This window comes from Alternaria metachromatica (assembly GCF_023757995.1).
Source record: "Alternaria metachromatica strain BMP 0045 chromosome Unknown scaffold_8, whole genome shotgun sequence".
Classification (NCBI taxonomy): domain Eukaryota; kingdom Fungi; phylum Ascomycota; class Dothideomycetes; order Pleosporales; family Pleosporaceae; genus Alternaria; species Alternaria metachromatica.
In genome coordinates this window covers 285,022-309,289 of record NW_026055499.1, presented here as the reverse complement: position 1 = coordinate 309,289, position 24,268 = coordinate 285,022, and the positions used below count along the sequence as shown (strand labels likewise).

The 24,268-nt window shown below is 52.5% G+C and overlaps 11 protein-coding genes across 11 annotated transcripts; 3 read left to right on the top strand and 8 right to left on the bottom strand.

The window, feature by feature from the left end:
* Positions 1-294: 294 nt before the first annotated feature.
* Positions 295-1,602, bottom strand: RMT1 (type I protein arginine N-methyltransferase Rmt1; the record flags this gene model as incomplete). Its single annotated transcript, XM_049331469.1, has 6 exons — positions 295-773; positions 822-1,153; positions 1,215-1,324; positions 1,382-1,401; positions 1,454-1,467; positions 1,526-1,602. The coding sequence occupies 6 exons, from the start codon at positions 1,600-1,602 to the stop codon at positions 295-297; spliced, it is 1,032 nt and encodes a 343-aa protein (XP_049189243.1).
* A 545-nt stretch (positions 1,603-2,147) lies between these two features.
* J4E83_004540 (uncharacterized protein) lies at positions 2,148-3,977 on the bottom strand (the record flags this gene model as incomplete). Its single annotated transcript, XM_049331468.1, has 7 exons — positions 2,148-2,194; positions 2,244-2,524; positions 2,571-2,682; positions 2,732-2,801; positions 2,850-3,190; positions 3,401-3,492; positions 3,541-3,977. The coding sequence occupies 7 exons, from the start codon at positions 3,975-3,977 to the stop codon at positions 2,148-2,150; spliced, it is 1,380 nt and encodes a 459-aa protein (XP_049189242.1).
* Positions 3,978-5,051: 1,074 nt separating this feature from the next.
* On the bottom strand, positions 5,052-5,859 carry J4E83_004539 (uncharacterized protein; the record flags this gene model as incomplete). Its single annotated transcript, XM_049331467.1, has 3 exons — positions 5,052-5,608; positions 5,655-5,777; positions 5,829-5,859. The coding sequence occupies 3 exons, from the start codon at positions 5,857-5,859 to the stop codon at positions 5,052-5,054; spliced, it is 711 nt and encodes a 236-aa protein (XP_049189241.1).
* A 169-nt stretch (positions 5,860-6,028) lies between these two features.
* On the top strand, positions 6,029-7,760 carry J4E83_004538 (uncharacterized protein; the record flags this gene model as incomplete). The annotated part of the gene is made up of 8 exons (XM_049331466.1): positions 6,029-6,202; positions 6,252-6,283; positions 6,359-6,396; positions 6,456-6,538; positions 6,588-6,835; positions 6,889-7,397; positions 7,444-7,491; positions 7,549-7,760. 8 exons carry the CDS (start codon positions 6,029-6,031, stop codon positions 7,758-7,760), a joined length of 1,344 nt encoding a protein of 447 aa, XP_049189240.1.
* A 1-nt stretch (position 7,761) lies between these two features.
* J4E83_004537 (uncharacterized protein) lies at positions 7,762-9,066 on the bottom strand (the record flags this gene model as incomplete). Its single annotated transcript, XM_049331465.1, has 1 exon — positions 7,762-9,066. The coding sequence occupies one exon, from the start codon at positions 9,064-9,066 to the stop codon at positions 7,762-7,764; it is 1,305 nt and encodes a 434-aa protein (XP_049189239.1).
* Positions 9,067-9,354: 288 nt separating this feature from the next.
* On the top strand, positions 9,355-11,536 carry J4E83_004536 (uncharacterized protein; the record flags this gene model as incomplete). The annotated part of the gene is made up of 4 exons (XM_049331464.1): positions 9,355-9,684; positions 9,744-9,983; positions 10,051-10,656; positions 10,706-11,536. The coding sequence occupies 4 exons, from the start codon at positions 9,355-9,357 to the stop codon at positions 11,534-11,536; spliced, it is 2,007 nt and encodes a 668-aa protein (XP_049189238.1).
* Positions 11,537-11,906: 370 nt separating this feature from the next.
* J4E83_004535 (uncharacterized protein) lies at positions 11,907-13,388 on the bottom strand (the record flags this gene model as incomplete). The annotated part of the gene is made up of 3 exons (XM_049331463.1): positions 11,907-12,488; positions 12,553-12,942; positions 12,990-13,388. 3 exons carry the CDS (start codon positions 13,386-13,388, stop codon positions 11,907-11,909), a joined length of 1,371 nt encoding a protein of 456 aa, XP_049189237.1.
* A 459-nt stretch (positions 13,389-13,847) lies between these two features.
* Positions 13,848-14,638, bottom strand: J4E83_004534 (uncharacterized protein; the record flags this gene model as incomplete). The annotated part of the gene is made up of 3 exons (XM_049331462.1): positions 13,848-14,278; positions 14,331-14,579; positions 14,635-14,638. 3 exons carry the CDS (start codon positions 14,636-14,638, stop codon positions 13,848-13,850), a joined length of 684 nt encoding a protein of 227 aa, XP_049189236.1.
* A 1,023-nt stretch (positions 14,639-15,661) lies between these two features.
* J4E83_004533 (uncharacterized protein) lies at positions 15,662-17,506 on the bottom strand (the record flags this gene model as incomplete). The annotated part of the gene is made up of 4 exons (XM_049331461.1): positions 15,662-16,743; positions 16,794-17,118; positions 17,180-17,215; positions 17,264-17,506. The coding sequence occupies 4 exons, from the start codon at positions 17,504-17,506 to the stop codon at positions 15,662-15,664; spliced, it is 1,686 nt and encodes a 561-aa protein (XP_049189235.1).
* A 1,146-nt stretch (positions 17,507-18,652) lies between these two features.
* J4E83_004532 (uncharacterized protein) lies at positions 18,653-20,160 on the bottom strand (the record flags this gene model as incomplete). The annotated part of the gene is made up of 2 exons (XM_049331460.1): positions 18,653-19,060; positions 19,111-20,160. 2 exons carry the CDS (start codon positions 20,158-20,160, stop codon positions 18,653-18,655), a joined length of 1,458 nt encoding a protein of 485 aa, XP_049189234.1.
* Positions 20,161-21,952: 1,792 nt separating this feature from the next.
* Positions 21,953-23,805, top strand: J4E83_004531 (uncharacterized protein; the record flags this gene model as incomplete). Its single annotated transcript, XM_049331459.1, has 5 exons — positions 21,953-22,046; positions 22,116-22,481; positions 22,529-22,582; positions 22,635-23,068; positions 23,122-23,805. The coding sequence occupies 5 exons, from the start codon at positions 21,953-21,955 to the stop codon at positions 23,803-23,805; spliced, it is 1,632 nt and encodes a 543-aa protein (XP_049189233.1).
* Between the last annotated feature and the right edge of the window lie 463 nt (positions 23,806-24,268).

Here is a 24,268-nt window from a genome sequence, read left to right as displayed (position 1 = left end):
CATCAATGAACATTCAGATCAATATCCTTCTCTTTTACACGTTCCAGACTTCGCGCATACATCACGTTTCAAAGTCAGAGGCGACGGATATTGTTTGTAGGGGAGGAATTCCCAATGATAGATTGGTCCCTGCTTCGTAACTCATTCACACATGCTCATGCTACCCTAAATTTTTGGTATGCGAATCCCTTGCCATAAAACGCCGAAAAAGTCTATCATGGAAGACACAGGCGCCTCTTTCCCCGAACGGTGGTTTACGCCGTCCCAAACCTCACTCTACACGCAAGAGACAGACTAGCACATCTTGTACTGTGACTCGCCTGATGCTTGCCTGTGCATGTCGTTCGCCTCGAGCTTGTATGAGATGCTAATGTCCAAATCGCGGTGGTTCTTCTCGTTGGGCTTGTTCTCTAGTATGCCGCTGATGGTCTCGCCCTCCTCGACCGTCAGTACATCCTTCAGGTAGAAGACTGTCTGCTTCCAGTGGGTGTACTTGGTGTGGGGACCGGTGGAGAAGCGGATGGGCTTGTGGCAGGCGGCGAACTCGATGTCGAACCATGCGATGACGGCGTGGATGAAGTCGCTGCGGCGCGCCTTGAGCTCGTACGGTAACCGGAAAGCGAGGTCGGCGACGGTGCAGGTGTAAAGGTCAAGGGTGATGACGGGGGAGGGGTCGGTGACGACGGCCTTGATGTCGACAGTGTCGACGAGGGGCTCGGTAATGGCGGTGGCCTTGAGAGGAGAGTAGTCGAAGCCCCAGACGTTATCCCAGACTGTTCTGTTAGCAGTGTTGCAGCAAACCAGAGCTTTGCTGTACTTACATCCAATCTTCTCCTCCTTGTACTCGCCATCCTCGATACCAGCCATGAAGATGGTAGCCTTGTCGGGGAAGATCAAGCCGTCCTTGACCAGGTACTTGTCGCGGGCGTAGAGAACCGTGTCCAACATGGACTCGTAGAGCAGGAAGTAGCCCATCCACTCGGATATTATTATGTCGACCTTGTCGAAGGGAAGTACAACCTCCTCCATCTTGCCCTGTAGCAGGGTAATCTTGTCCGACATGCCGTTGACCTCGACGATCTCCTTCGCCTTGTCGATGATGGTTGACATGTCAACACCAATGACGTGCTTTGCGCCGGCCTTTACGGCGAACCTATAGCCAGCATATCAGCGCGTGCTCGTGTGTGGTATGTAGAAGGGCGAGGAGCGCATACATGCTCAGGATGGATGTGCCGCATCCGACATCGAGGACGACCTTGTCCTTGAACAGGTGAGGGTTTTGGTAGATAGCGTCGCGGTAGCTCTTGGTTCGGACTTCATCTTTCTAAAGCGCATTGTTAGTCGTCGTAGTAAAGGTAATGGCAGGGAGGGGCAATCGTACCAGCATCTCCTCGTGGATACCTGTATTCGCGCATTAGTATCGTTCACCTCATCAGAGTGTACTTGTACGGACCATGGTGGTTGTAGCTACACGCAATCATGTTAGCGAAACTCTACGCATGTCTGGACCCTCAATGATGCCTACCTGTTGAAGTAATGCGCCTCAGAGTGCGCCATGCCCGTGAGGGGGTCCTTCTTTCCGGCTTCTTGCTGGTTCGCCATATTGAGAGTAGAGTGTGAGGAGACGAGGAGGTGTGAGCGGTTGAAAGTAGAGGAAGAGAGACTGGCGTTGCTCCGGTCCAAGTAGGATAGGGAAATTTTGGTTTTGGTAGTACCAAGCACAGACTCGCTCGGTCCAGGGTCTCACCAGGGCAATCTCGGTGGGAAGCGGGGCATCTGAGACTTTGGACGCTAGGCCCAATGAGGCGTGACACGAAGAAGTTCACTTTTTTTGCTGTCGATCCCAAGGTTCACGCAACCAATTTTCTTTACCATTGTACTACGTACGATAAATACAGGCCAAGGCTTCAAGACAAATACAGCATCAAGAACAGCATAGTGTCAATTTGTAACATCCAATCAGAGAAGGTAGTGAGAGGGGTATATCGTGCCAAAAGCAGAGACCGCCCTCGTCGTTACGTCGTGAGAGTTTTGTTTGCGTTATGTCGTAAAGTCGTTAATGGATTTTGATCGTAATGTCGTTATATATTAGAGAGTGTCGTACATTTTGGTCGAAAGGGATTGCTCTGTTGAGCTCGTCAGGAAGCCTACCGGACTCTCATGCGATAAAAGTTTTCTTTGAACTGTTTCGCGTCTATTTATGTATCAGTATCGGAAACTTATAGATACTGGGGTGAAAATACCTTCTGGTGAAGTGAAACTCAACCGGTACTTGCCCGTAGGGCCTTTGGGTAGCCTGTAGCTATCACTGAAGACATACGGATGCAGCTTCTCAAACTGGATTGTTTCTGGACCGACGCGCTTCATCCAGTCACCGCGTCCGACATATGGCGTCACAAATGCCGTCCAGATAGGTATGTCCTTCATAGGTCCGCGACGAGCAGTAGCTTCGAACCGTACACAGCCCGAGTCCGTATCGTATTTGACGCGGAAGACGTGGAGATACTTGCCGTCAACGGTCTCACTGAGTAGCGTCAGCACGAAACAAGAGGCTGGTGACAATCACTTACCCTGCAAACATAATCCTTTCTCCAGGCAGGAAAACATCTTCGAGCCCCTCTGCAATGGGAGTGTGGTCCTGGCGCTTCATAGCTATGGCGGTACAATAGAAAAGTACCATACCTGAAAGAACATTAGAGGGTGTTTGCAGGAGCGACTCAAATGTACCTACGTTCATATAGAGGGAAGCGTAGTCTAGCCCACAGGTCAAGTTGACCATCTTGGCGATTGATGCGACAGAGCTGCAAGCACGATCCTGCGCGCCGTACTGCTAATGCGGTGATTGGAACCTGGTACCTCACACGGTTGCCATTGTGATCCGTAGTAAGGAAGAGTATTCGTGCACGGTTGTCGTCGGCCCTCCAGTAAATTCTTATCCAGACCTCAGTTGCTTCGAATGGCAGTTCTAGAATCCTTTCAAAGCCATCGGTGTCTAACAGCTCAATCACTCTTGGTTCATCTCTCCCGAAGCACTCAGTAGGCTCCGAGGGGCTTTGAGATGGTGTAGAGCCGTGTCGTCCATCGAAGATCTTCATTGCCCAATGAGCGACTGGCTCTGAATCCGTCGACTGGTTCGAGTAGGCCTGTGATGATGCGGACGAATACGTGGGCGACTGAGGGATTTCTGGCACTGGGGGAGGAATATACGGTATGTCCCCTATGCCTCCCCACGTTGGTGCAATATGAGATCGATGAGGTAGCGGTAGCGGGGCTGGCTGGTACCCGTACTGGGCTGCCGGATACGTGGGGTGTTGGTGTATCTTCGGTCTAGACACTTTGGGGGAAGGCGGTTTTGGTGTTCTAGCACCACTCTTCCCATTGCCATGCACTGAGAGCTTACTGAAGTAAGATTCAATCGGCGTTGGCTTTTGTTTCTTGAGCAGCCTGGATAGCGTGACTTTGAATTTAGCCAATGCGGCCTCATCCTCGTTTCTAGAACCCGTCAGCCATCCCGTTGAACATGTCGCCAATGTTACATACCCCTTCAGAGCGTCGTGCATGCACTGTAGATATGTCCTAACAATCTCGAATCTTTTGGGTAAAGACATGCCTTCCGCCGTGAAATCCGTAAGCGCATCTTCCCAGATGAGTGCGTACGGTGGTGTGCCGGGGAAAGCACCGGGCGCAGCGTGCCTGCTCTTCTTGGACCTGGTGAATATTTCTTGAACATCGTCAAGCGTGTGTCCTAAGCTCGGGAGGCAAACCTCCAGGTCCGTTCGTATGAAGCCTGCATATCTGCCATAGCGGGACGACTCCAGCGCCTCGTTCAGCTCGAGTAGAGCGTGCGATATGGCAAACAACTCTGCGATATGGCTCCTGACGTCTTTGCGATATTGGGGGATCTCACTCTCGAAGGAGAGTAGGCCCGTTGCGGTCTCCTCAGCTTCCTTGGCGTAGTCGAGTAGTCGCCAGTCCATGACAGGTGCGTACCGGGGATAGATAGCCGAAGACAAAGGTTTAGTAGCAACGCATGCTTTAGACGCCTGGGAATCGGCGGGGAAAGGGAAGAGAAATCGCTCAAGCGATGGCGCTACGAGATGAGCGTCTGGGGTAGACGTCTGGTGGCATGCGCGCTTGAAGAGGGTCGGCTCTTGACGTGTTTATGCAGCAGCACGCCGGTGAGAAACGCCAATGACCTATGCCGACAGAATCCCTTACCAAGCCTGCATGTAACCCGCGGTCTTCGCTTCCTCTTTCACACAATTTTTCTGTGCAATCAGTTTGGCCCCCAATCTTCTAGAGTTAGATTCTGTTAGTGTCGGCCAGCCTGCGGCATGCAATTGCGCTGCACCGCTGGGCAAGATGCTGTTCTGGACAGGCGGAGACGCCACCCCGATAGCTGCACGTCTGCGCTGTCAGTGGAAGATCATTCCTATCGTACTGGCTCGCAGCACAAAAAGTATCGAAATGTCCAGAGCTTTCGGCCTAATGACATCGTTGGTCTGCATGTCGGCGCCGCGGCATGGTGTTCTGCCTAACTCTCTCCACTATAGCATGGACTAGTCCTGCAATGTAAGCAATGATTGTTCAACGGTTGAGGAGACCTTCGAAGCCGCCACTCCGGATTGTGCGATGATATGCCTCTTGACAACTGTCAACCATGAGAGTATCGATGTGAAAGCCGCCACGCTCGAGCTAAGCATCAATAACCGACTTAGATCATAAACAACAATCTGCTCACTCTCTCATGGTTTTGTGTGGAATGGTAGGAAGTGTCTTTCGAAAATGATGGGATAGACATGCAGATATATATGTATTGGACGAGACCAAGGCTGCGCCTCACTCTGTCCAAGCCACCACCGCAATGGGGCTGCAAGTCTCACCCATGAGCCCCTTTCGAGGCAACCATATAACTGAAGTTGAATGATTTGTTTTGGTTGGTTACTAATGTGGGGCCATGACTTCTGCGGCATTGACGGCAAACCCTCGATCTTGGCAACGAGAGCTTACGCGCCCATACGCGTAGCAGCTGATGGTCCAGCATATGTCCATCACTTTCCAAGAGCCTTCAGCCTCTCGTCCACCAGCTTCGAAACCATCTTCTCCAGTATCGCGAATTCTCCATTCGATGACCCTTCGAAGTATCCAGCTACGCTCTTCTCAACATACTTACCAACCTGGTCGACCTCGACATTGACGTCCTCGCCCGGCTTCTTGCTTGCCGTGACGACTTTCTCTTGCGTGTAGGCAATCAACATGACCTCCCACCAACCCTCAGGACCATCCTGCACCTTTGTAACCGTCAAGCTAGCACCGTCTATCGTGACGTAACCCTTTTCGACAATGTATCGCAGGACCGAGGTATCGCGAGGCTTGAAGCGGAAGGTAAGCGCGTTGCCGTCCGGCGTTACCGACTCGATGGTGGCGATGGTGTCGACATGTCCTTGCACGAAGTGACCGCCCATGCGTGTGTTGGCAGAGACCGCGCGCTCTAGGTTGACATTGGAGCCCTCCTTCAGCGACCCCAAGTTTGTCCGTCGGAGGGTTTCGGGAGCGCATCCGATCTTGAACGATGACTTGGTGAATTCCGTGACGGTGAGACAGGTGCCTGATTGGATTAGACCAAGAGATGATTTATAGTAGTACCAACGTACCATTGACACTGATACTGTCGCCCAGATGGGCGTCACCCAGTATGTCCTCACATCCGGAGATGGTCAACGATGTGCCGCCGCCTCCCGAGGCCGTCTGGTCGAGCTTCTCAAGGGCGGCAACAGCTAGCCATCGTCAGCCGAGCCGCGCATAGAATAAATTGCATCATAGCTTACTGCCAATGGTTTCAACGAGACCAGTAAACATGGTGGGGTGGGTAATTGGAGAGAGAAACTTGGTGGGGTTCTGCAGCTAGCGATGAGCCTCGGATCACCGAACTGGAGCTAGCCCATCGTCGGGAATAGGTATGCCGTGGAAGCATTCCGTTACCCGGCACATGTCGTGATTCTACATACACCACATCCAAATGGCAAGCATGCTGCTGAGAAGCTCGAGACGCGCTTTCCAGGCGACGGTGACATGTCCACGGTCCAATTGGGCACGACCCAGCCATGTTCGACGGCTAGCAACTGAGGCATCGAATGCAGATGCATCCAACCTGCCTCTAGCCGGCATTAAAGTGCTTGATATGACAAGAGTACTTGCTGGAGTGAGTCATAAATTACAAGCTCGCTAGAAACTCGACTGACTTCCAGTAGCCATATTGCACACAAATATTGGGTGATCTTGGGTATGCGATGGATGACCCTGTACGGCCCAACCGAGGTTGGCGAGATCAAAGACTCGGAAATTGACATTGTGTTAGAGCGGACGTGATCAAGATTGAACATCCGACAAGAGGAGGTGAGCAGATCGAAATCTCAAGTTCAAAGTTTACCTTTCAAACTAATTGTTTCGGCCAGATGACACACGAGCATGGGGACCACCTTACGCGAAGTACACCGACAACCAAGAAGGACCAGGAGAGAGTGCTTACTACTTGGGTGTTAGTGGAACACCCCTATCACGGCTCTTCCGTGGCTCACGGGTAATAGGTCAACCGTAACAAGCGATCGATAGGCCTGTCTTTCCAGCACCCAGCTGGTGTAGACATCTTGCATCGCCTAGTCAAAGAATGTGATGTTCTTGTCGAGAACTATCTTCCAGGATCTCTAGCAAAGTACGCCATGGACTATGATACCGTGTCAAAGATCAACCCCGGTATCATCTACGCCAGTATCACAGGTTACGGTCAGACAGGTCCATACAGAAACAGAGCAGGTTACGACGTCATGGTTGAAGCGTATATCTCCCGACTCATTTTTCTAACACCATGCCAATGCTAACATCATCCAGCGAATTTGGTCTAATGCACATAACCGGAACCCGCGATGGCCCACCCGTTAAGGTCGGCGTGGCAGTAACCGATTTGACAACTGGTCTTTACACCTCCAACTCCATCATGGCAGCTCTCTTCCGGCGCCTCAGAAACCCAACCTCCAAGGGCCAACACATCGACGTCGCGTTATCAGACTGCCAAGTTGCCACCCTGGCCAATATTGCCAGCTCCACTCTCATTAGCGGAAAACGCGACACTGGACGCTGGGGAACTTCGCATCCATCGATTGTACCGTACAAGGCGTTCAAGACGGCGGATGGAGATATCTTGCTGGGAGGCGGAAATGATAGGTTGTATGGAGTTTTGTGCAACAGGTTGGAAAGGCCCGAATGGATTCTCGATGAGAGGTTCAAAACGAACGCGTTGAGGGTGCAGCATAGGGACGAGCTAGAGGATTTGATTGAGACGGAGACGAAGAAGAAGACTACACAGGAATTGCTCGACGTGCTCGAGGGAAGTGGAATGCGTAAGTAACAGCTGTATGCCTCGGGGTTCTTAGCTAACGATTCCAGCGTACGCCGCTATCAACGATGTGCAGGATACATTGAACCACGAACACGGTATGTATATTATTCCTGCTGGAATAAGTGTTTCTTATCGATGCTAATCTGGAGTAGTCCTCGCAAGAGACATGGTCAAAGAGATAGAGCACCCGGCATGTGGACCGATTAAACTAGTCAACACGCCCGTGAAATGGTCAGACTCAACTCCAGGCATACCACTACCTCCGCCCACACTAGGCCAGCATACGGACGAGATACTCGGTGATACATTGGGGATGAGCAAAGAGGAAGTGGCGAATTTACGCAGCGGAGGAGTCGTTGCATAGCCTATTCCCATTCCTCCAACTCAGGTCTCGGGTCCAACACGCCATAGTCAATATCTAGAGATGTCACTTCTTGAGGAACGTATCTCAAGCCAAATCTGTTCTTGAGTTCAGTCTCAAACACCCTGCTAAAGGCATTGAATCCCCCCGAATAATTCATCTTCAGTAGAACGAATCTCTTGATGTGATCCTTACGCGTCTCTCCAGGAACCTCTAGCACCACTGAGCAAGCGGTGTCTTCTGTCCAACTTTCGATAATGAGCTGGGGCTCAGACCAAATCGAAATTTGAAGGGGTCGGCGATAGGCGGTAGCTGGGTCAGTGAGCCCTGGCTGTATCGGGTTGAATTGAGATGCAACATGATACTCAGGTGTTGGTTCGTTACCGCACTCTCGATCATCCATTATCTGGTGTATCTTCCACAGCTGCATGAGGGCAACCTGGTGACGTTCTTCTCCTGGAAAAGTCCTTATTAAGCGGTCGCCTGGGTGGCCACTAGCTGGATCCTGGAAGCCATCAGGGAGCACTAGGAACTCGCGGGGTTCGGGCTGGGCGTATAGCCACTCAAAAAAGCCATCAAGGAGCGGATGTGTTGTTCTTTCCTCCAAGGGCAGTTGCAACTTCTGAAACACAGGGTATTTCGCCATTTCTTCCATCAATAAAGCTACCCGGTGTTCCGTTATAGCAGTGACGTCCGGTATCGGAGTGTTGTCCATTATAGCTGAAATGCTGGCAAGAGGCTCAACAAAAACACGTGGTGCGTACACAGTTGTGAAGACAAACAGGCGGAAGTGCGACCGGATCATGGCTTCTGTCTGGGGCTTTGGCCATTCGTAGGGCGAGTCAATTTGTTCAAGATAATAGCCCCCAAGGTAATGCTGTTGGATGTTCAATGAACAGTGCTGGCCGGTAGACATGTAGGCCAACACCAACAGGTACAGGTCCATGACAGCCTCGACCTCTTGCAACCAAGTTGCGGCTGGAATAGAGGGACAGCCTGGCGGCACTTCAGTCTCATTCAGAACGGCCTCGAAGAAGTCTTTTGAAGGGTAGAAAGAATAGTCGCCTCGTGCGTGGTCGTAATGGCAGCATGACTCCCAGGGTATGCGCTTCAGGCGGATAGCAAGTAGTGCGTCGTCAACTTCTATCGGAATGGATTTGCGGCGCAGCAGGTACAGGGCATGAGGTTTGCACTTGGTGTCGACGACTTGCTTGAAACTGCGCGAGATGCGTCTGTACTTGAGCAGTTCTGGCAGGGTGGTGCTGCACTCGGCGATGCAGAGAAGTATTTCGGCCGGGAGGCTGTCCATATTGGAGGAAACGAATTTGCACTATTTTAGGTTGGGGAGCTAGTAGGTTGTAAAGTAGAGTAGTTCGAGACTAAAGAGCGAGCTTCTTTGTACTCCGCATCCCCGCGCGATCGCATGGCGTTACGTCACAGCGTGTCATGGGCGACGCGACGGTTGTCCAGGGCAACGGCGTTCTGGCCATGTTGACCGACACGGGCGCGTGCACGAGCGGCTCCACATGCATCTGGTACACCAACGTCGACTGACATTTTGCCTGCATCGCCAAACCAGAAACAAAACATAGTCACAATGGAGCCGCCAGCACGACCCTCAAGTTCGCTGTTCGATGTCTTTCTGCGCCTGCGCCCTTCCAACTCTGGAAGTGCGCGCTTCCTCAGCGTCGAAGAGAGCGAGAACCATCATCCAACTCATATTACGATACAACCGCCAACCCAAGATAAACGCAAGCGCGCTGTTGAACGGTTCGCTTTCACGCAAGTATTCGAGGAAGATGCGCGACAAATGGATCTGTTTAAGGGCACTGGTGTGGTTCCCATGATTGAAGGTGTCATGGGCGCACCAGGCCACCACGGCCGAGATGGACTTCTTGCAACGCTGGGTTGCACTGGCTCTGGAAAGGTATGCATCTCTTGAACGAAGCCTGCAAGTCTGCATCTCAGATGTTAATGCGCTCACAGAGTCACACGATCCTTGGCACCAAATCCCAGCGCGGCCTCGTTCAGATGACACTGGACGTCATTTTCCAAGCATGCGACGAGCAGCTCGTACAATCCCTCTATGGCGCCCCGGCGTACTCCTCGCTCGCAAATGCAGATGTGTCAGAAGCACAAATGTACACTGCGACCGCATACATCGAAAATATGTATGGCGACAACAACCAGTCGGGTCGCTATTCACGAGCGCAAACCCCCGTGGCAGTAAGTCCAACCCCATTTGATACTGGAGAATGCAGAACTTGAGGAACGCGTGCTAACAAAACGATAGGATTGTAGTATATTCTCCACAGGAAGCACATACAAGTCAAACAAAATGCCACGTCCGTCTACACTCCCACAATCACCCTCGGTGGCCGATATCCAGATACCTACAGACCCGAGCGCAGAATACGCAATCGTCATGTCAATGTACGAAGTCTACAACGACCGCATCTTCGACCTGTTGAGCGGCAACGCCTTGAAGAACAAACAGCCAAACGTGAAGCGCAGGGCGCTCCTCTTCAAGAGCACCGAGAAGAGTCCAGACCGAAAGGTCGTCGCTGGCCTCACCAAGATCATATGCGGAAGCTTCGAGGAAGCTATGATGGTGCTGGAAACAGGTCTCATGGAGCGCAAGGTCACTGGCACTGGAAGCAATGCTGTGAGCTCGCGGAGTCATGGCTTTTTTCACATTGAGATCAAGAAGAGAGACGCAGAACGCCAAGATCCATGGTCCAGCAGTAACCTTACCATCGTCGACCTGGCAGGTTCAGAGCGTGCCCGAAATGCTAAGACCGCGGGTGAGACGCTTGCGGAAGCTGGCAAGATCAACGAGTCCCTCATGTATCTGGGTCAGTGCATGCAGATGCAGTCTGACAACCAAGGAGGTTCAAAGGTGCGTGTACCCGCCCATCTCATCGTTTCTTCAACTAACATGCTCTCAGAACATTGTGCCCTTCCGCCAGTGCAAACTCACGGAGCTCCTCTTCTCGAATTCGTTCCCTGCCTCCACCCGTCAAGCACAATCGCACCGTCAGCCTCAAAAGTCCATTATGGTCGTAACGGCAGATCCCAAAGGCGACTACAACGCCACGTCGCAGATTCTCCGCTACTCCGCCCTCGCTCGCGAGGTCACCGTGCCACGAATGCCATCCACCTCCGACACAATCGGTGTACCACTCAAGCGCCCTGGTACAGCCTCCTCAGGACGCGCGACTCCTTCAGGCCGCACGACGCCATCGGTTGTAATGGAAGAGCTTGAATATGCCAACGCCGAAATCGCACGCCTTACCTCGGAAATCGAAATCTTCGCTCTCCGCCTCACCGAGGAGACAGCTCGTAGGAAAGCAGCTGAATCTTCTTGGGCTGCAGCCGAAGACCACATGGTAGACCTCGAGCAAGAGATCCGCGACGAATGCTATCTCGAGATGGAAGCTGCTGTCGAGCAAGAACGCCGAAGATGGCAGACGGCACTAGACAACGAACAAGACAACCAGCAAGCACACATCGACTCCAAGATCGACGTCGTCATCCGAGCGACCAAGGCACAGATGAAGCAAGAGATCAAGGTGTACGAAGACCCAGACCCAGAACTCCGCGACAGGGTCGACGAACTGGAGCGAGAAAACGAGATGCTGCGGGCCAGATTAGAGGCCAGTGAGCGCGAGACGATGCAGCGCTCTGCGAGTCCGATCAAGAAGATGAGGATTCTGAAGAGCAAGAAGTGGCAAGATCCTGAGAGCACGTTGGGGGGATACGGCATCGACGATGAATGAGTGACGACGTTAATGGCTTCGTAACGAGGTTATGCACGGGTTGGCGTTTTGGATTACTATGGCCGTTTTAGGCTCGGTTCTTGCTTAGCTATACTTCTCGAGATACCACGCTTTCTGTTTAATTTTCCTGGATAATACAAGGATCTTTCCTTCACCTGAACTATTCAATTGCAGGGTGACTGACCATAACGCTGAGTTGTATTACTGTATGCATGCTTCTCGAGCTTCACTTTCGCTGCGTCAAGAGGTCCCTTAGTGAAGGTTGCTCTTTGCCCTTGGTGAAAGCGACCAAGCGCTCCACGTCCTCGCTATCCATATCTGACAGCTCATCGTCACCGGTTTCCTTAGCAGAGGCTTCTCCAGCAGCATCCTAAACTACTTTCTGTCCATCTCCCATGCCATCCAGTGTGCCATCAGCGCCCAATCCTGTTCCGTCCCCTTGGTAACTATGGCTGAACACCTCAAAGTTGTCGTCGACCAGCCAATTGAGATCTTCGCTTTCTGGCCGCAGTGTTCGTGCGAGACCGTTGCCGGCTTTCGGGTAGTGTGCGGGTGGGTCGGTGTCGTAGCCGTCGTCTTCTTCGTACTGGTTGCCTGCGAGATCTATCGTTGTGCGCGGCTGGTGGCTGCTCTCGCCGAGGAGTTGTGCTTCTGCAGCGTCCATCTCGGAATGAGAATGTGATGAGAACTGCGGTGTGTGGCTTGAAGTTGTGTGGCCGTTTGGAGTCGAAGATATCTGACCAAGATTAAAGGATGGTGGGGGTTGGTAGTTGGTGTAGTGTTGGGTGGATAAGGGCTGTTGTTGCGGCGTTTCTGACTTGATGGCCGAGGTCTCGGGTATAAGGCTCTTTACGTTCGGAGGGAATATGGGTAGTTCTGGATGTCGGATCGTAGCAGTCAGGAGGAGGCCAACTAGCTGGTTTTGTGGGAGGGTATTGAAGTATGCGCGTTTCTGCTCGAGTTAGTATACCAAGTCCTGGCAAAGATGCCCTTTTGGAGCGATCGCGTGGACCTACCTCATCTATAGTCAGGTCCTCCGCAGCGACCAGATCCTGTGCGCCGTCTACGACAGACTGCTTGGCCCGTATACATGGACCACACAGCCACTCCTTCTCCAGCACTGTGACGACCTCATTGTCAATGGGCGGGTTGTGGCAGTATTGGTGATACGCGGTACTACACGCATCGCAAAATACTATCCGGTTGTTCGACGGGTCGGTCTCTCGGTGACAGATCTTGCACTTCGCAGCAAGTAGCGTCTTGGTGGACTTCCTCCGCTTCACCCCCTTGGCTGGCTCTGGAATGACAGGTACAAATGTGACGGGCTTGTTGACGCTTCGGCCGGACTTGGTTTGCGTGGGTAGTGGGGTGTACGAGTCTGAGACGTCCGAGTCGTCGTTGTCGTTCTACATCACGTCAGCACCCAGTCCCCAAGCACTCTGCAACGACTGACATTGCTCTCCTCGTCGCTCTCGAACCGCTTCCGCTTGCCGCCTCTTCCTCCACGTCCTCCGCGACCGCGACCGCGTCCCCTTCCTCGCCCTCTACCAGAGCCGCGACCAGAGGAAGGGCCCGACGGTGATGCGCCGACTTCCGTCTTCAGTCCACTTGGTGTGCTAATTCGTCCCCCTCTTCCTCTACGCCCCGTACTTGCTGCTGGCGGGGGCGTCGGCAGTTTGTCGCTAGTCACGTAACTCTGCAAGATCTCTGCCCGCTTCGCCTCAAAGGCAGCACTGCCGGCGGCATGGCCGTTCTTCCCTTGGATGCGTTCGAGAATCGCTGCCGTAGATGCCGAGTACTGGCCGAAGTTGGGGCTTCCAGCAGCGCCGCTGTTCGTAGGAAAGGTAGACATTTGCGACGACCATGCAGTGGGTGCTGCCGACTGCGGTTCTGCATGTGGATGCGGAGGTGCGGACATAGTGGCTGCGCCGCCGATCGCAGTTGGCGCGCCATTGCCAGCGCTAGATTCGTCGTTCGGTGGGTTGGGCGGGTTCATCCTGCTCTAGCCAGTCCCGCGACTGTAGCTACGTAGCTAAGAATGACGCGATTATGTTTGTGGAGCAAGTAGATGGCATGCTGCAAGTTGACAATCAATTCGTGAGAGGCCGCGGTTCTGGCCTAGCTTGACGCTAGCGCGAGTAAGAAAGCGCATTGCATCACTGGTCGCTGTTGCTTCTACACCATCTAAAGCATTCATCTATTCCTCTCGAAATGTGATTTTTGCCTGTATGGTTTGCGCCGGATCCTAACATGACTCTATCTTGACGTTCGACTATACAACGTTCATTGTCTCCCCTCTTCCAGTCTCACACTATGCCCTAGAAGCCTCGTACGATATATCCCTCCTAGATGCCGTCTCGCCCGGCGTCATCATCTCAATTTCCGACTCCGATTTACCGGCCTTGACATACTTCTGCTTGCCCATGGTATTGCCCAGCGCAGGGAAGCACAGTCCCGGGTGGAATACTGTTTGCGCCGCCACCGTAATCGCAATCATCACGCCCTCTAGTATGATGAACTCAATCTCGTTACGCATGAGTTCACCTCCCCAGCCTCCGAGCAGTTCAGGAATGCGATACACGCATCGAACGAATATAGCGGTGTATGCGACTACAACAGCGCCGCAGAAGAATCGGAAGCGTCGGTTTGACCAGAGCCTGAGCGCCGAAGCAGAGAGCTGATCGCGACGGTGGTAGGTGCGGACACTGTACTCCAGTACGAGGAGGCCGAATATCACCAGTACTATTCGGTTGTCAGCTGATTCTTATGGTAAAGCATGCGAGGTCAAACTTACCAACAACCTGCCAGATAATACCCGCAATCATGAGATCCGTCCCGACGTCTCCAATGCTCTCTCCCGGGTCTGCCGTGGCCGCCAGCGCTCCACCCGCACTCTGCATGACCAACGAAGAGATGTCGCAAGCGATGAAGATATACGTGTACCAGTTCGGTCTGACTCTGCTCCACTCCTCGCCAAACTGGATGACCACATGCTTGAGTGTCAAATAGATACCAGCAGCCAAGAAGGCCGGCGCAAAGATGACTACCCCAACTGTTAGCGACAATTTCTTTCCAAGTCAAAGGGCATAGTTACTTACGCATGACAATCTGGATTATGAATCCAGTATTGTCCCAAGGATTTCTATTGAGCATAATCCTGCCAATGTACCCAAGGCATTCTGCCAAACATCCCAGTCCCACGCCAATCATATACGTCCATGTCTTGTGGCGGATACCAAAGTAAAGCTGAGCGACGAGAGCAAGACCGAAGAAACCCGCGAAAAACGTGTTGGCGGCGAGATTTGGTGTGTACCCGTAAATGGTGGCTTCAACGGGGCACTCAGGCGAGACATCAATGCAGAGTTCGGTGTCGCCCATTGTTATTGTTTTGGTAGGTAGGAGCCGATGTAAAGTTAGATTTGTCTTATCGAATGGTTGTAACGTTCAAGAAAGAGTTTCAGATGAGCATGCCTTGAATGACACATCCATCTACTCATATATGTACTACTCGAGATGCACAGATAATCGAGTTGGTGGCTTGCACTGCCATTGTGATACTCATCCATCATCGCCTGTTCCTGTACGGACTGCTTGCAATTCTAAATCAGGAGTCGCATGTCGAGTCGCGTATGCCCATTATGGGCCATCTTGCGACGCGGGGCGTAAGTCGCAGGAATCCCTGCTCCACTTTTCGGATGATTATGGCTTGGAGCTTCGTCTCTGCCTGGGAATATGATGGCTGAGCGGGATTCGCACGTTGCCTGCCTTAGGAGTCGGGAGGCCTAACGGGCCGTGGCGCAGGCGAAGCAGCTTTCGTTCGTCTCAGGTCAGCTTACGTTGATCAACTTTCAGCTCTATAGCCAAGGCTGAGGGCTTGACATGGTACTAACTCCTTATAGGGCGTCAGGCGAGACATCCAACGCTTCCTTCGTATAAGATCACAGTAACGCGTGTGCGTCGGTGTAGGCGACCAAATGGCTTTCACGTCAAGATGCCTCGCTATTCTATGTGAGCATACGACAGACAGATTCAGAAGGAGCGAGAAATAATTAGACGGTTTCTTGATTCGGTGTGATTATGTGCAGTTATGTACGGTAGTCGCTATATACTACAGCCTGTGGCTGCTCATCGACCATATACATCATAGTTATGGGCATTGATCAGTGCCATACCCTCTTTCCTGTATGTGTCCGGCTCCAAGTAACTCGTGACATTGGCGTCGAAGACCATGTCCATTGGGTTGGCGTTGTCGTACGGAGCCCAAATGGCTTCTGTTCCGTTGTAGTCGTACGTCTCCCTCCATGCGTTGGGGTCAAGGTCGTGGATGAAGCTGACCCAGTTGCTGTTCATGAACCTGGAAAGATCGCTGTAGCTCTCCGTCTTGTTCTCGAACGGAGGAGCGGCAGCAGGCAGGTAGCCGACACCCTGTAGGTTGAGGAACACGAAGGAAACCTCCTGGAAATGCGTGACACCGACTGCGGCGGGAAGGCCAGCCGGGATGGCGTTGAAACGGTAGCAGTATGCAGAAACGTTGGCAGCAGCCCATGTCTCGCAGGTCAACCTGCGGTTGGCGATGAAGACCTGATCACCAAAGTAGGACGCTGAGCGGCGATACTCCGGTCCCCATTCAGGGCCCAGCGTGAGGTTACCCAAGCTTTGAATCACGTTGACCGAAGGATCGTTAGGGTACGCTGCAAGCAGTTGCTCTGTCAAGTTGGCAGGAACTCCGTCTGCCATGATGAAGGTACGAAGACCCTCGGTGGAGTTCACAGGCGCAGGGCTGAAGGCCGAGCCCTCATCCGAGTTGGCACCCGAAATGATTGGGACATGAACGAATTCGCCTGTGTTGAGCTGGAGCGAAGTGCGCTTCTGGATGAAGTCACCATCCAGACAAGGCATGAAGTTCGTGATGTTGAAAGTCGGGGTTGTCGTGTTGAGTGCAGTGTTGAGCTGCTCTGCGGGCAGCTGGCGGAGACATTCGAGTGGGCTGGTGGTGTTTGCACAGTTTGTTCGGCGAGTGAGCTCGTTGTACATGTCGGCGTATCCTACTGCTGGGTCGGGAAGACGGCCGAAGTTAACAGGGTTACCACTCTGCAGGATAGCACCACGGAAGAGCTTGTCATCACGTCCACTGTAGGCTGTCAAGTGGAAGCCAACGGACGCTCCACCAGCGCTCTCGCCGTATATTGTAACTTTCTCTGGGTCACCTGTCTCCTGTCAATTCGTGGGCTCCAAGTGTTTCAATAGAAAAACTTACCTCCAAAAGCTTCAATGTTCTCCTGTACCCATTGCAGTGCCAGGCGTTGATCCCTCAGGCCGAGATTGAGGTTGCCAGTGTCCCTGACTTCTTCACTTCCACTCAGGAAACCCCAGGCAGATAGTCGGTAGTTGATGGTAACCCCAATGATGGGCTTTCCAATCTTTTGGGCGTTCTCTACGGTGAAGGACATGTTGTAGCGCTGATCGATACCTCCTCCTTGGAAGAAACCGCCTCCATGGATCCAGAATGCGACTGGAAGCTTGTCCTCTGCACTGCATCCTGCCGGGCGGATAACGTTCAGGTAGAGGCAGTCTTCCGATATCTAACATAAGGAAACCAGGTCAGTGCATGCGAACTGGCTATCTGGTTTTCTCGAAACTTACCGGGTAGTTCCATTGATCAGACCCATATCCGTAGCACTGCAAGGTCTGTTAGCCATGTCTCATACGTCAGGCAAGGTTATGTACCTCAGTAGAGTATTGCGTCGCCGGCTTTGCCTCATCCCAAGTAGCATTGAGGCTGACAGGGTTTCTAAAGCGAAGACTCCCAACGGGCGGTTGAGCATACGGAATACCCAAGAAGAAGTCCTGATCATATTCGGCAGAGTGTGTGCCGACATACGTTCCGTTCTTCGTCTGAGCGGTGGGCGTAGCAGCTTCGGAAGCTGCTAGGCCGAGGAACAGCGCGGCCGCTAGAGAGTTGCGCAACATCTTGACAAGCGATGACAGATGGGATCAAGCCCAAGCAATCGGTAACCTCAGCCATGCTTTATAGTGACAAGCCTTAGCTCGCTGTCGCTCGGTAGCCTCGTCTCGGGGGATAAAGGTCGTGTCGAACAGCGCGACTAGACATCTGCCGCTCCGTCCTTGAATCCGGGGTATGACGGTTTTGCACGCCAAAAATGAAAATGGTCCGAACCGAGGATGGAGTTTTGCGGGGATCATGACATCGTGACGCTCGTTGGTTTTCTCGGGAGGTGGAGAAGCGTGCGCGACCGGACTTGCTATTGGACTGCTCCAGCCCGGTGTTTACCCGCAGACCTCTAGATGTCTCCTAGCGTAGCAATCTGGGCGATGCTGTGGGGTGCAGGAAAGGCACACGCCAACGGCATTTCTGAGTCTGGGGCTCAGACTTTCCCCGGTGTTTTGGTCCCCAGAAATCCTCTCCTTTCTACTTTGATCACGGCACACGATACACGGGATCTTTGAGATACTCTCATGGCATTGAGTGAAGACGCACATACTAAATGCGCAGTATATGCTGCGATGAATACACAAGACAGAAGGTCTACAAAAGCACTCGGCAATTCCATCGGAGGCACTACGGCATTCTACCACCGGAACAGGAGTCCGCTTCATGAGGCTCTTCTAGCGACTCAGCTTTCTATGCTATCGCCAAGGTCCTTACTCGGTAGTATTGGTAATTGTGGTACATATCGCGATCCATCCAGAACCGCCTCACCAAAAGTGTCCTAGTCCTTTCTCCTCATTCGGTGGGTGAGAATTTTGTCGCCGCGACAACTCCATTCGGTCTACCATCCGTGCGACTTGACACAGGCAGATACATATGCGGCGTTTTGATTGAGCTTGCCATCAATGGTCCCGGGTAGCGACCGCATGAGAATGGGTGAGGGCTCCGCCAGCCTACTTCTCCCAGGGAGCTTGGAGTGCCGACCCCATGTACCTCCGAACTACAAGCGGCCGCTGGTCCCTTCGAAGCATAGCCCATAATGTAGAGTTGTTTCGAGTCTATTCCATCACACATCAAATCAGTCTCGAAAGAACTCGCCGTGGATCGTGTGTAGTGAGTACTTTTGTGTGTACTGACAGATCATCAGTTTAATTACGTGGTATCATCTAGAATATACTATTATCCGCGCAAGTGAACGGTCCGTTCAAAGTGCTGTTGGGATCATTGTAGATGTCAATGAGAGCCTTCAATGATGTGTACAGTCCTCCTATCATTAGGAACAACGTCACCATCATGATGCCGTAGTTGACAGCGGCTACCGCCTTCTTCCGTGGTGAACTCCATTGTGTCTTCCAGTTCAGATGTAGCCAGAAAATGCTCGTGAGACCAAAGGTGAACCACGAGATGAAGATGGCAGACGAAATGTTGAGGATAGATGAGAAGATGGGTATCGCGTTGGAGATGACGAAGGAGACAATCCAGAAGAGGGCACCGAGGCCAATCCAAAGGGTCCATGTAAGGGCGTTGTGTACGTTGACAGCCTCGGGCTTCATGTTACGCATGATAGTGATGTACTATATTGAGGTCAGCTTTGTCTTCTTTCTCATGGGAGAAGAGATCGTACCATAAACTTGATGGCAGTAATACCGATGATCAGGCCAGTTCCCAGCACAGAAGGGATAAGAATGCCGTAGGCAATCTTAGCTGTCAACTCTGGCGCAGAACCAAGCGCGGGAGATGTAACTGCATCGCCTGCCAGGCCGTAGATGACACAGGCGACCACGATGTAGATTACGACCTCGAAGGACTTCTGCATAAAAAGAGCAGGCGCGAAGTCCTTGGATGGGTCTCGCATCTCGGCCATAACGCTGATGAAGCTTTGGTTTCCCGCGAAAGCAAAGGCGACATTGAGCAGAGCATTGACAGCCTCGACAAAGCTAGGCTTTCCGACCAGAACGATCTTGGCCTCGAAACCTGGCGGAGCTTGTGGTCCACCGACACCAAGCGCGATCATGACGATCAGAACTGCAGCTACGATAGAAATCGTACAGACCCAGCTAGCTGCGGCTGCAAAAGAGAGCTTTCGTGGAATGCAGAGCAGCCAGCAGAGAATATGAGGGAAAGCCAAGAAAGCCACCGTGCAGAGGGCGTGACGCGAAAGCGTGTTGAGTGCGACCGACAAAGTGATGTTTGCCGAAGCGCAGATAAGGACGAGGTTGAAAACGAAAGCGATTCCAAGGAAGCACTCGAATGGCTTGCCTCCGACGTACAACGCGCAGTCTACCAGATTCGTGACCATGGGATATCTTCTGTAGAACTGAAGAAGGATGTAACCGCAATAGGTCGTCAGACCACCGAATCCGAGGATCGCGATAATTCCGGGGATCAGACCGAGCGTCTTTAAAGCGGAGGGCAAGCTGAGGATTCCGATTCCGACTTCGATGGTGATCAGGATCACACACGCTCGCCATCGGCCCAGCGTACGGTAGTTCTCTCCCGGAGCATTGGGATACTCGGTCGCTCCGGCAAACCCGTCGCCTGTCCATCCGGTCGTTATATCGGTGTTGTGTCCGTATGCCTCCATATCGTCTTTATCCGATGCGGTCGTGTGAGAAGCAACATCGCCGTTGGAAGGCGCCTGGGGCTCTTTCTTGAGAAAGGCTTTTAGACCCATGGTTGAGGTTTGACCGTAACAACGTGTTACAGGGTCTCAAAATGCAATGAACGAAATATAGCTCGGTAGCGAAGAGCGGCGACGCTGGGTCTTTTGAATCTCCTCGCCTCCTGTATCGGACCTCTGGGTCATCATCCTAAGACGTAACGTGTGCTAGTGGCCGAGCAGATCCTGGGTGATCGCCTCCCGGCGACTAATGCACATATTGACTTGAATTCTGGGTAGCATGACGCACCTCAAATGGATCCGCTGTCAAGCCTGCCATAGCGGAGTGTAGTTTGTGGGGGAATGAGCACGAGGAGGCTACATGCGGCATAGGCATCAGAAAACATCCTCGCTGCGTAGTGCCAGTGCAGAAAGGGTCCTGAACTTTTGTGAGAAGTGTGGGTCATCGTGAGTAATAGTTTGCGCTGAGACGTGACCGTGTCGTCGCGAGCTCCACATATCACGTAAAAGTCTTCGAGAAATTCTTCGTGCCGGGATTGGCCGCTTGGCAACGTCCTGGAGCCACCCGAAAAGCGGTGCTAGGTGTGACGTATTAGCTGAGCATGCTAGATGTCTGTCATCAAAGAGTTCGTCTGAGTAGTGTGAGAGATGCAGTCGACAAGGTGATGCCGTGGTCAGCGGGAGGGAGGTGGGGACCAAAGCGGGCGCTAGACACTAGGCTGGTGCTCCCACCAAGGCTGCATGTGAGGCGGCACGAGGCACGCGACAAAGCACGCCGTCGTGATGCTTTCCGTTGCACGGAATTCAATACTTTCAGAACGTGTAGTTATCGTAGCGTATTCGATTGACTAGCCTCCCTTCTGTCTCATCAATGTGAACACGACACTTACGAATTCTTGTCCGTTGAACTCAGTGGCTGGAAACTACGATCATTCGCAAGCGCACACATCTGCGTTCACCCCGGAACGCATGATGGTACAGCTCCGAGGGTTGCGAAATGATTTTAGGAGACTGTATGCAAACTTCTTATCGCGAGAACATAGCGTATCGAGGCGGTAGCACTACATCTAAGCTGGTGGTGTTGCAAAAAGGTACGGCCGGGCCTTGATTGGCTCAAATGCAGGGCAAGAGTTAGCTCGTCCTTGGCCGTCCTGGGCTTGAAGGTGGTTTCGATGTCTGGACTTTCCACGTTGTGTGTGGTACCCGGTCCGTGGAACACCTGGAGACAACACTTCGGGAGACGATGCAAAAATGGGCAAGCGATTGTCATAGCAAAGATGACGTTCGACGAATGATCAGTTGATGGGACCCGTACCAAATGAGCCGCGGAAACGGCCATTGACACTAAGTCGCTTCCAAGTTTAGCGTTTGACTATTGCCACCGCGCCTTGTGGGGCTCACCGGGGAATAGAACAACAAGGTTCCCCAATGTCGCTCCAGCGGCATCTTTGCGGGAAAATCAGCGGGTATGTGAAAGTTGAGTAGACATCGAGATGGACAACCGCGAGTGAGAAGGTCTTGTGTTGAGCAGGCCGATGAGTGTAGATAGAAAAGCAGAGAAATATGCTCGCCAAGGACTGCCGATCGTCCCGTTCTAGTGCACCCGCTGGTTGGACGGCAGGTGGCACCGACCCAGGTGCCAGAACTTTCCCTCTTCTACTCTCTGCGTCCTTGTACCACACACCGCCATCGCACAACCTTTGTTCCCGGCCATCGTGCGTTTTTGTTTGTTACTGGGTTATTCAAGGCCAAACGCAGAGAAAGCTCTACTCACATAGCAAGCCACCCCCGAGCTAGACGACGACTGCGTGTTGGCGAAGCCGTAAGAACCAAATCAGGTTGCAGAATGTCATTTCTTACCAAGAACCGAAGAACAAGCCCTCAAGATGCCCCCGAAGCCACCCAAGACAAATTTCCCGCCGCTCAGCTCGGCCTCCTAGGTATGGTTTTCCCATGCCACCGACACTAGTTGTTGTTCGCCCGAGCCTCGTACTGACAACACACTCCAGCGCTGGTTCGAGTCGCAGAGCCAATTGCCCTTACTTCGATACTCCCATACGCCTGGAAACTCGTCACCAACTTCCAAGTTGGGTCCGAAACGAGCGCACCGTTCTTTGCCGGCCTGCTCATCTCTGCCTTCTCGCTCGCCGAGGCATGTTCAGGCATGTATTGGGGCTCAGTCTCCGACCGTATAGGTAGAAAACCCGTCGTCATACTTGGATGTCTTGGGACAATGTCCTCTTTGCTACTTGTTGGCTTAGCTCCAAACTTTTGGGTCGCGCTCCTTGGACGAATCATCGGCGGCGCACTCAATGGCAACATTGGCGTCATCCAGACCATGGTTGGAGAGTTGGTCAAGCGACCAGAGCATGAACGTAAGTGACCACAATTACTTCTGTCAGGCGTTGCTAACGAGAAACAGCAAAGGCGTACGCAGTCATGCCATTCGTCTGGAGCATTGGTACCATCATTGGCCGTAAGACAAGATCAATCCATCGACTCCTGCTTATTTATACTAACTACAACAGCGTCTATTGGTGGATACTTTGCTGAGCCTGCTCGTAACCTTCCATCTGTCTTCAGCCCCACAGGCCTTTTTGCGAAGTTCCCTTACCTACTTCCAAATATCATCTGCGCTTCCTTGCTTCTGCTCTCCATCTTCATGGCATACTTCCTTCTAGAGGAGACTCACCCGGACAAGCAGCCACGAGGCTACTTCGAACAATACGATGCGGCGGTCGCAGAGACACCTCTTCTGCCAGCTCAAGGCGCGACGGCCGATGCGTCGGCAAACCTGACCGCGGAATCTTACGGCACCTTCAACGCCGTGGAAGTCGAACACGATGAAATCTGGCGGGTGCGCTCTAACGGCGACTGGGTAGAATCTCCGACGAGTGAGAAGGTCTTCACACGTCCAGTCATCATGTTCGTCGTCGCCCTAGGTATCTTCACGTACCATTCCGTAAGTCTCCTAGTCCATCATAACGAACGAATAACCGGCTAATTGTATACTAGATGACATACGATCACTTGCTCCCCATCTTCCTCCAAGACAAACGCGCCGACGATGACATGAACGCGCTCGACCTTTCGCCTTCGTCATTGGGAGGTGGGCTTGGCATACCCATTCAGAATGTGGGCATTATTCTTTCCCTCAACGGCATCATCCAGCTCGTGATCCAGGGCTTCGTCTTCCCTCTACTGGCGGATTGCTTTGGCGTATGGCGTCTGCTTCTCATGGTCACACTGGCACATCCGATCGCATACTTTATTGTTCCTTTCTTACAGCTTCTTCCTGAGAACTTGGTCTATCCTGGTCTGTTCGCTTGCTTGACCGTACGGAACTTGACGTCGATTCTCGCCTTCCCCCTCCTTCTGATCATGATCAAAGAAGCTACGCCCGATAGATCGCATCTTGGGAGAATCAACGGGTTGGCTGCATCTACCGGCGCTGCCTGCCGTACAGTAGCAAGTCCCATCGCCGGTTTGCTGTACGGCCTCTCTCTCGAGCTTCACTTCACGCCTTTAGCTTGGTGGGGTTCCGCTCTGGTCGCAATTTGCGGAGCTCTTCAGGTGCCCTTTCTCAATCGCGCAGCGCACGAGTGTCACGCACGAGTGCGTAACGTGGCTAGCGACTATCTGACCAAGGAGCGTCGTCGGAGCGAAGTGGTTCGCATTGTAGTAGAAGATCAAGAGTAATCGGTGCAGCAGGTCTCGCGCACGATAAGCATCAGTTTGATTATAGACGAGAAGTTGGCATGGCATTTTGGTTTGTTCGTTTTTCCATATCGACTCGCTTGTAAAAAGCGAGCTTGCTCCTCGGCGTCTTGGGTACAACGGCAACGATACCAGAACACAAGGCATTGGCGTTTAGCATAGGTCTCTTGGCGTTTACTGTATTTACATTGGCATAGATCACTGTTGCCATTTGCATGTTTGGCAACAAGAACAATAAGACACATTTTCCACAGGCCCAAGTCACAGTAACTGCCGTTGTCGAGTGTACAGCTGAGAGCACTGGGGTAGAACATAGCATAAAGTCAGTCGTTCATGCGAGGTCCTCCATCACGGATGAATTCTTGAAACGGCTGGGATGCCATGGACACGGGAAGTACGAGAATAGCAATGTGTCAGGGCACTCCGAAGGGGCAACCCGACAATA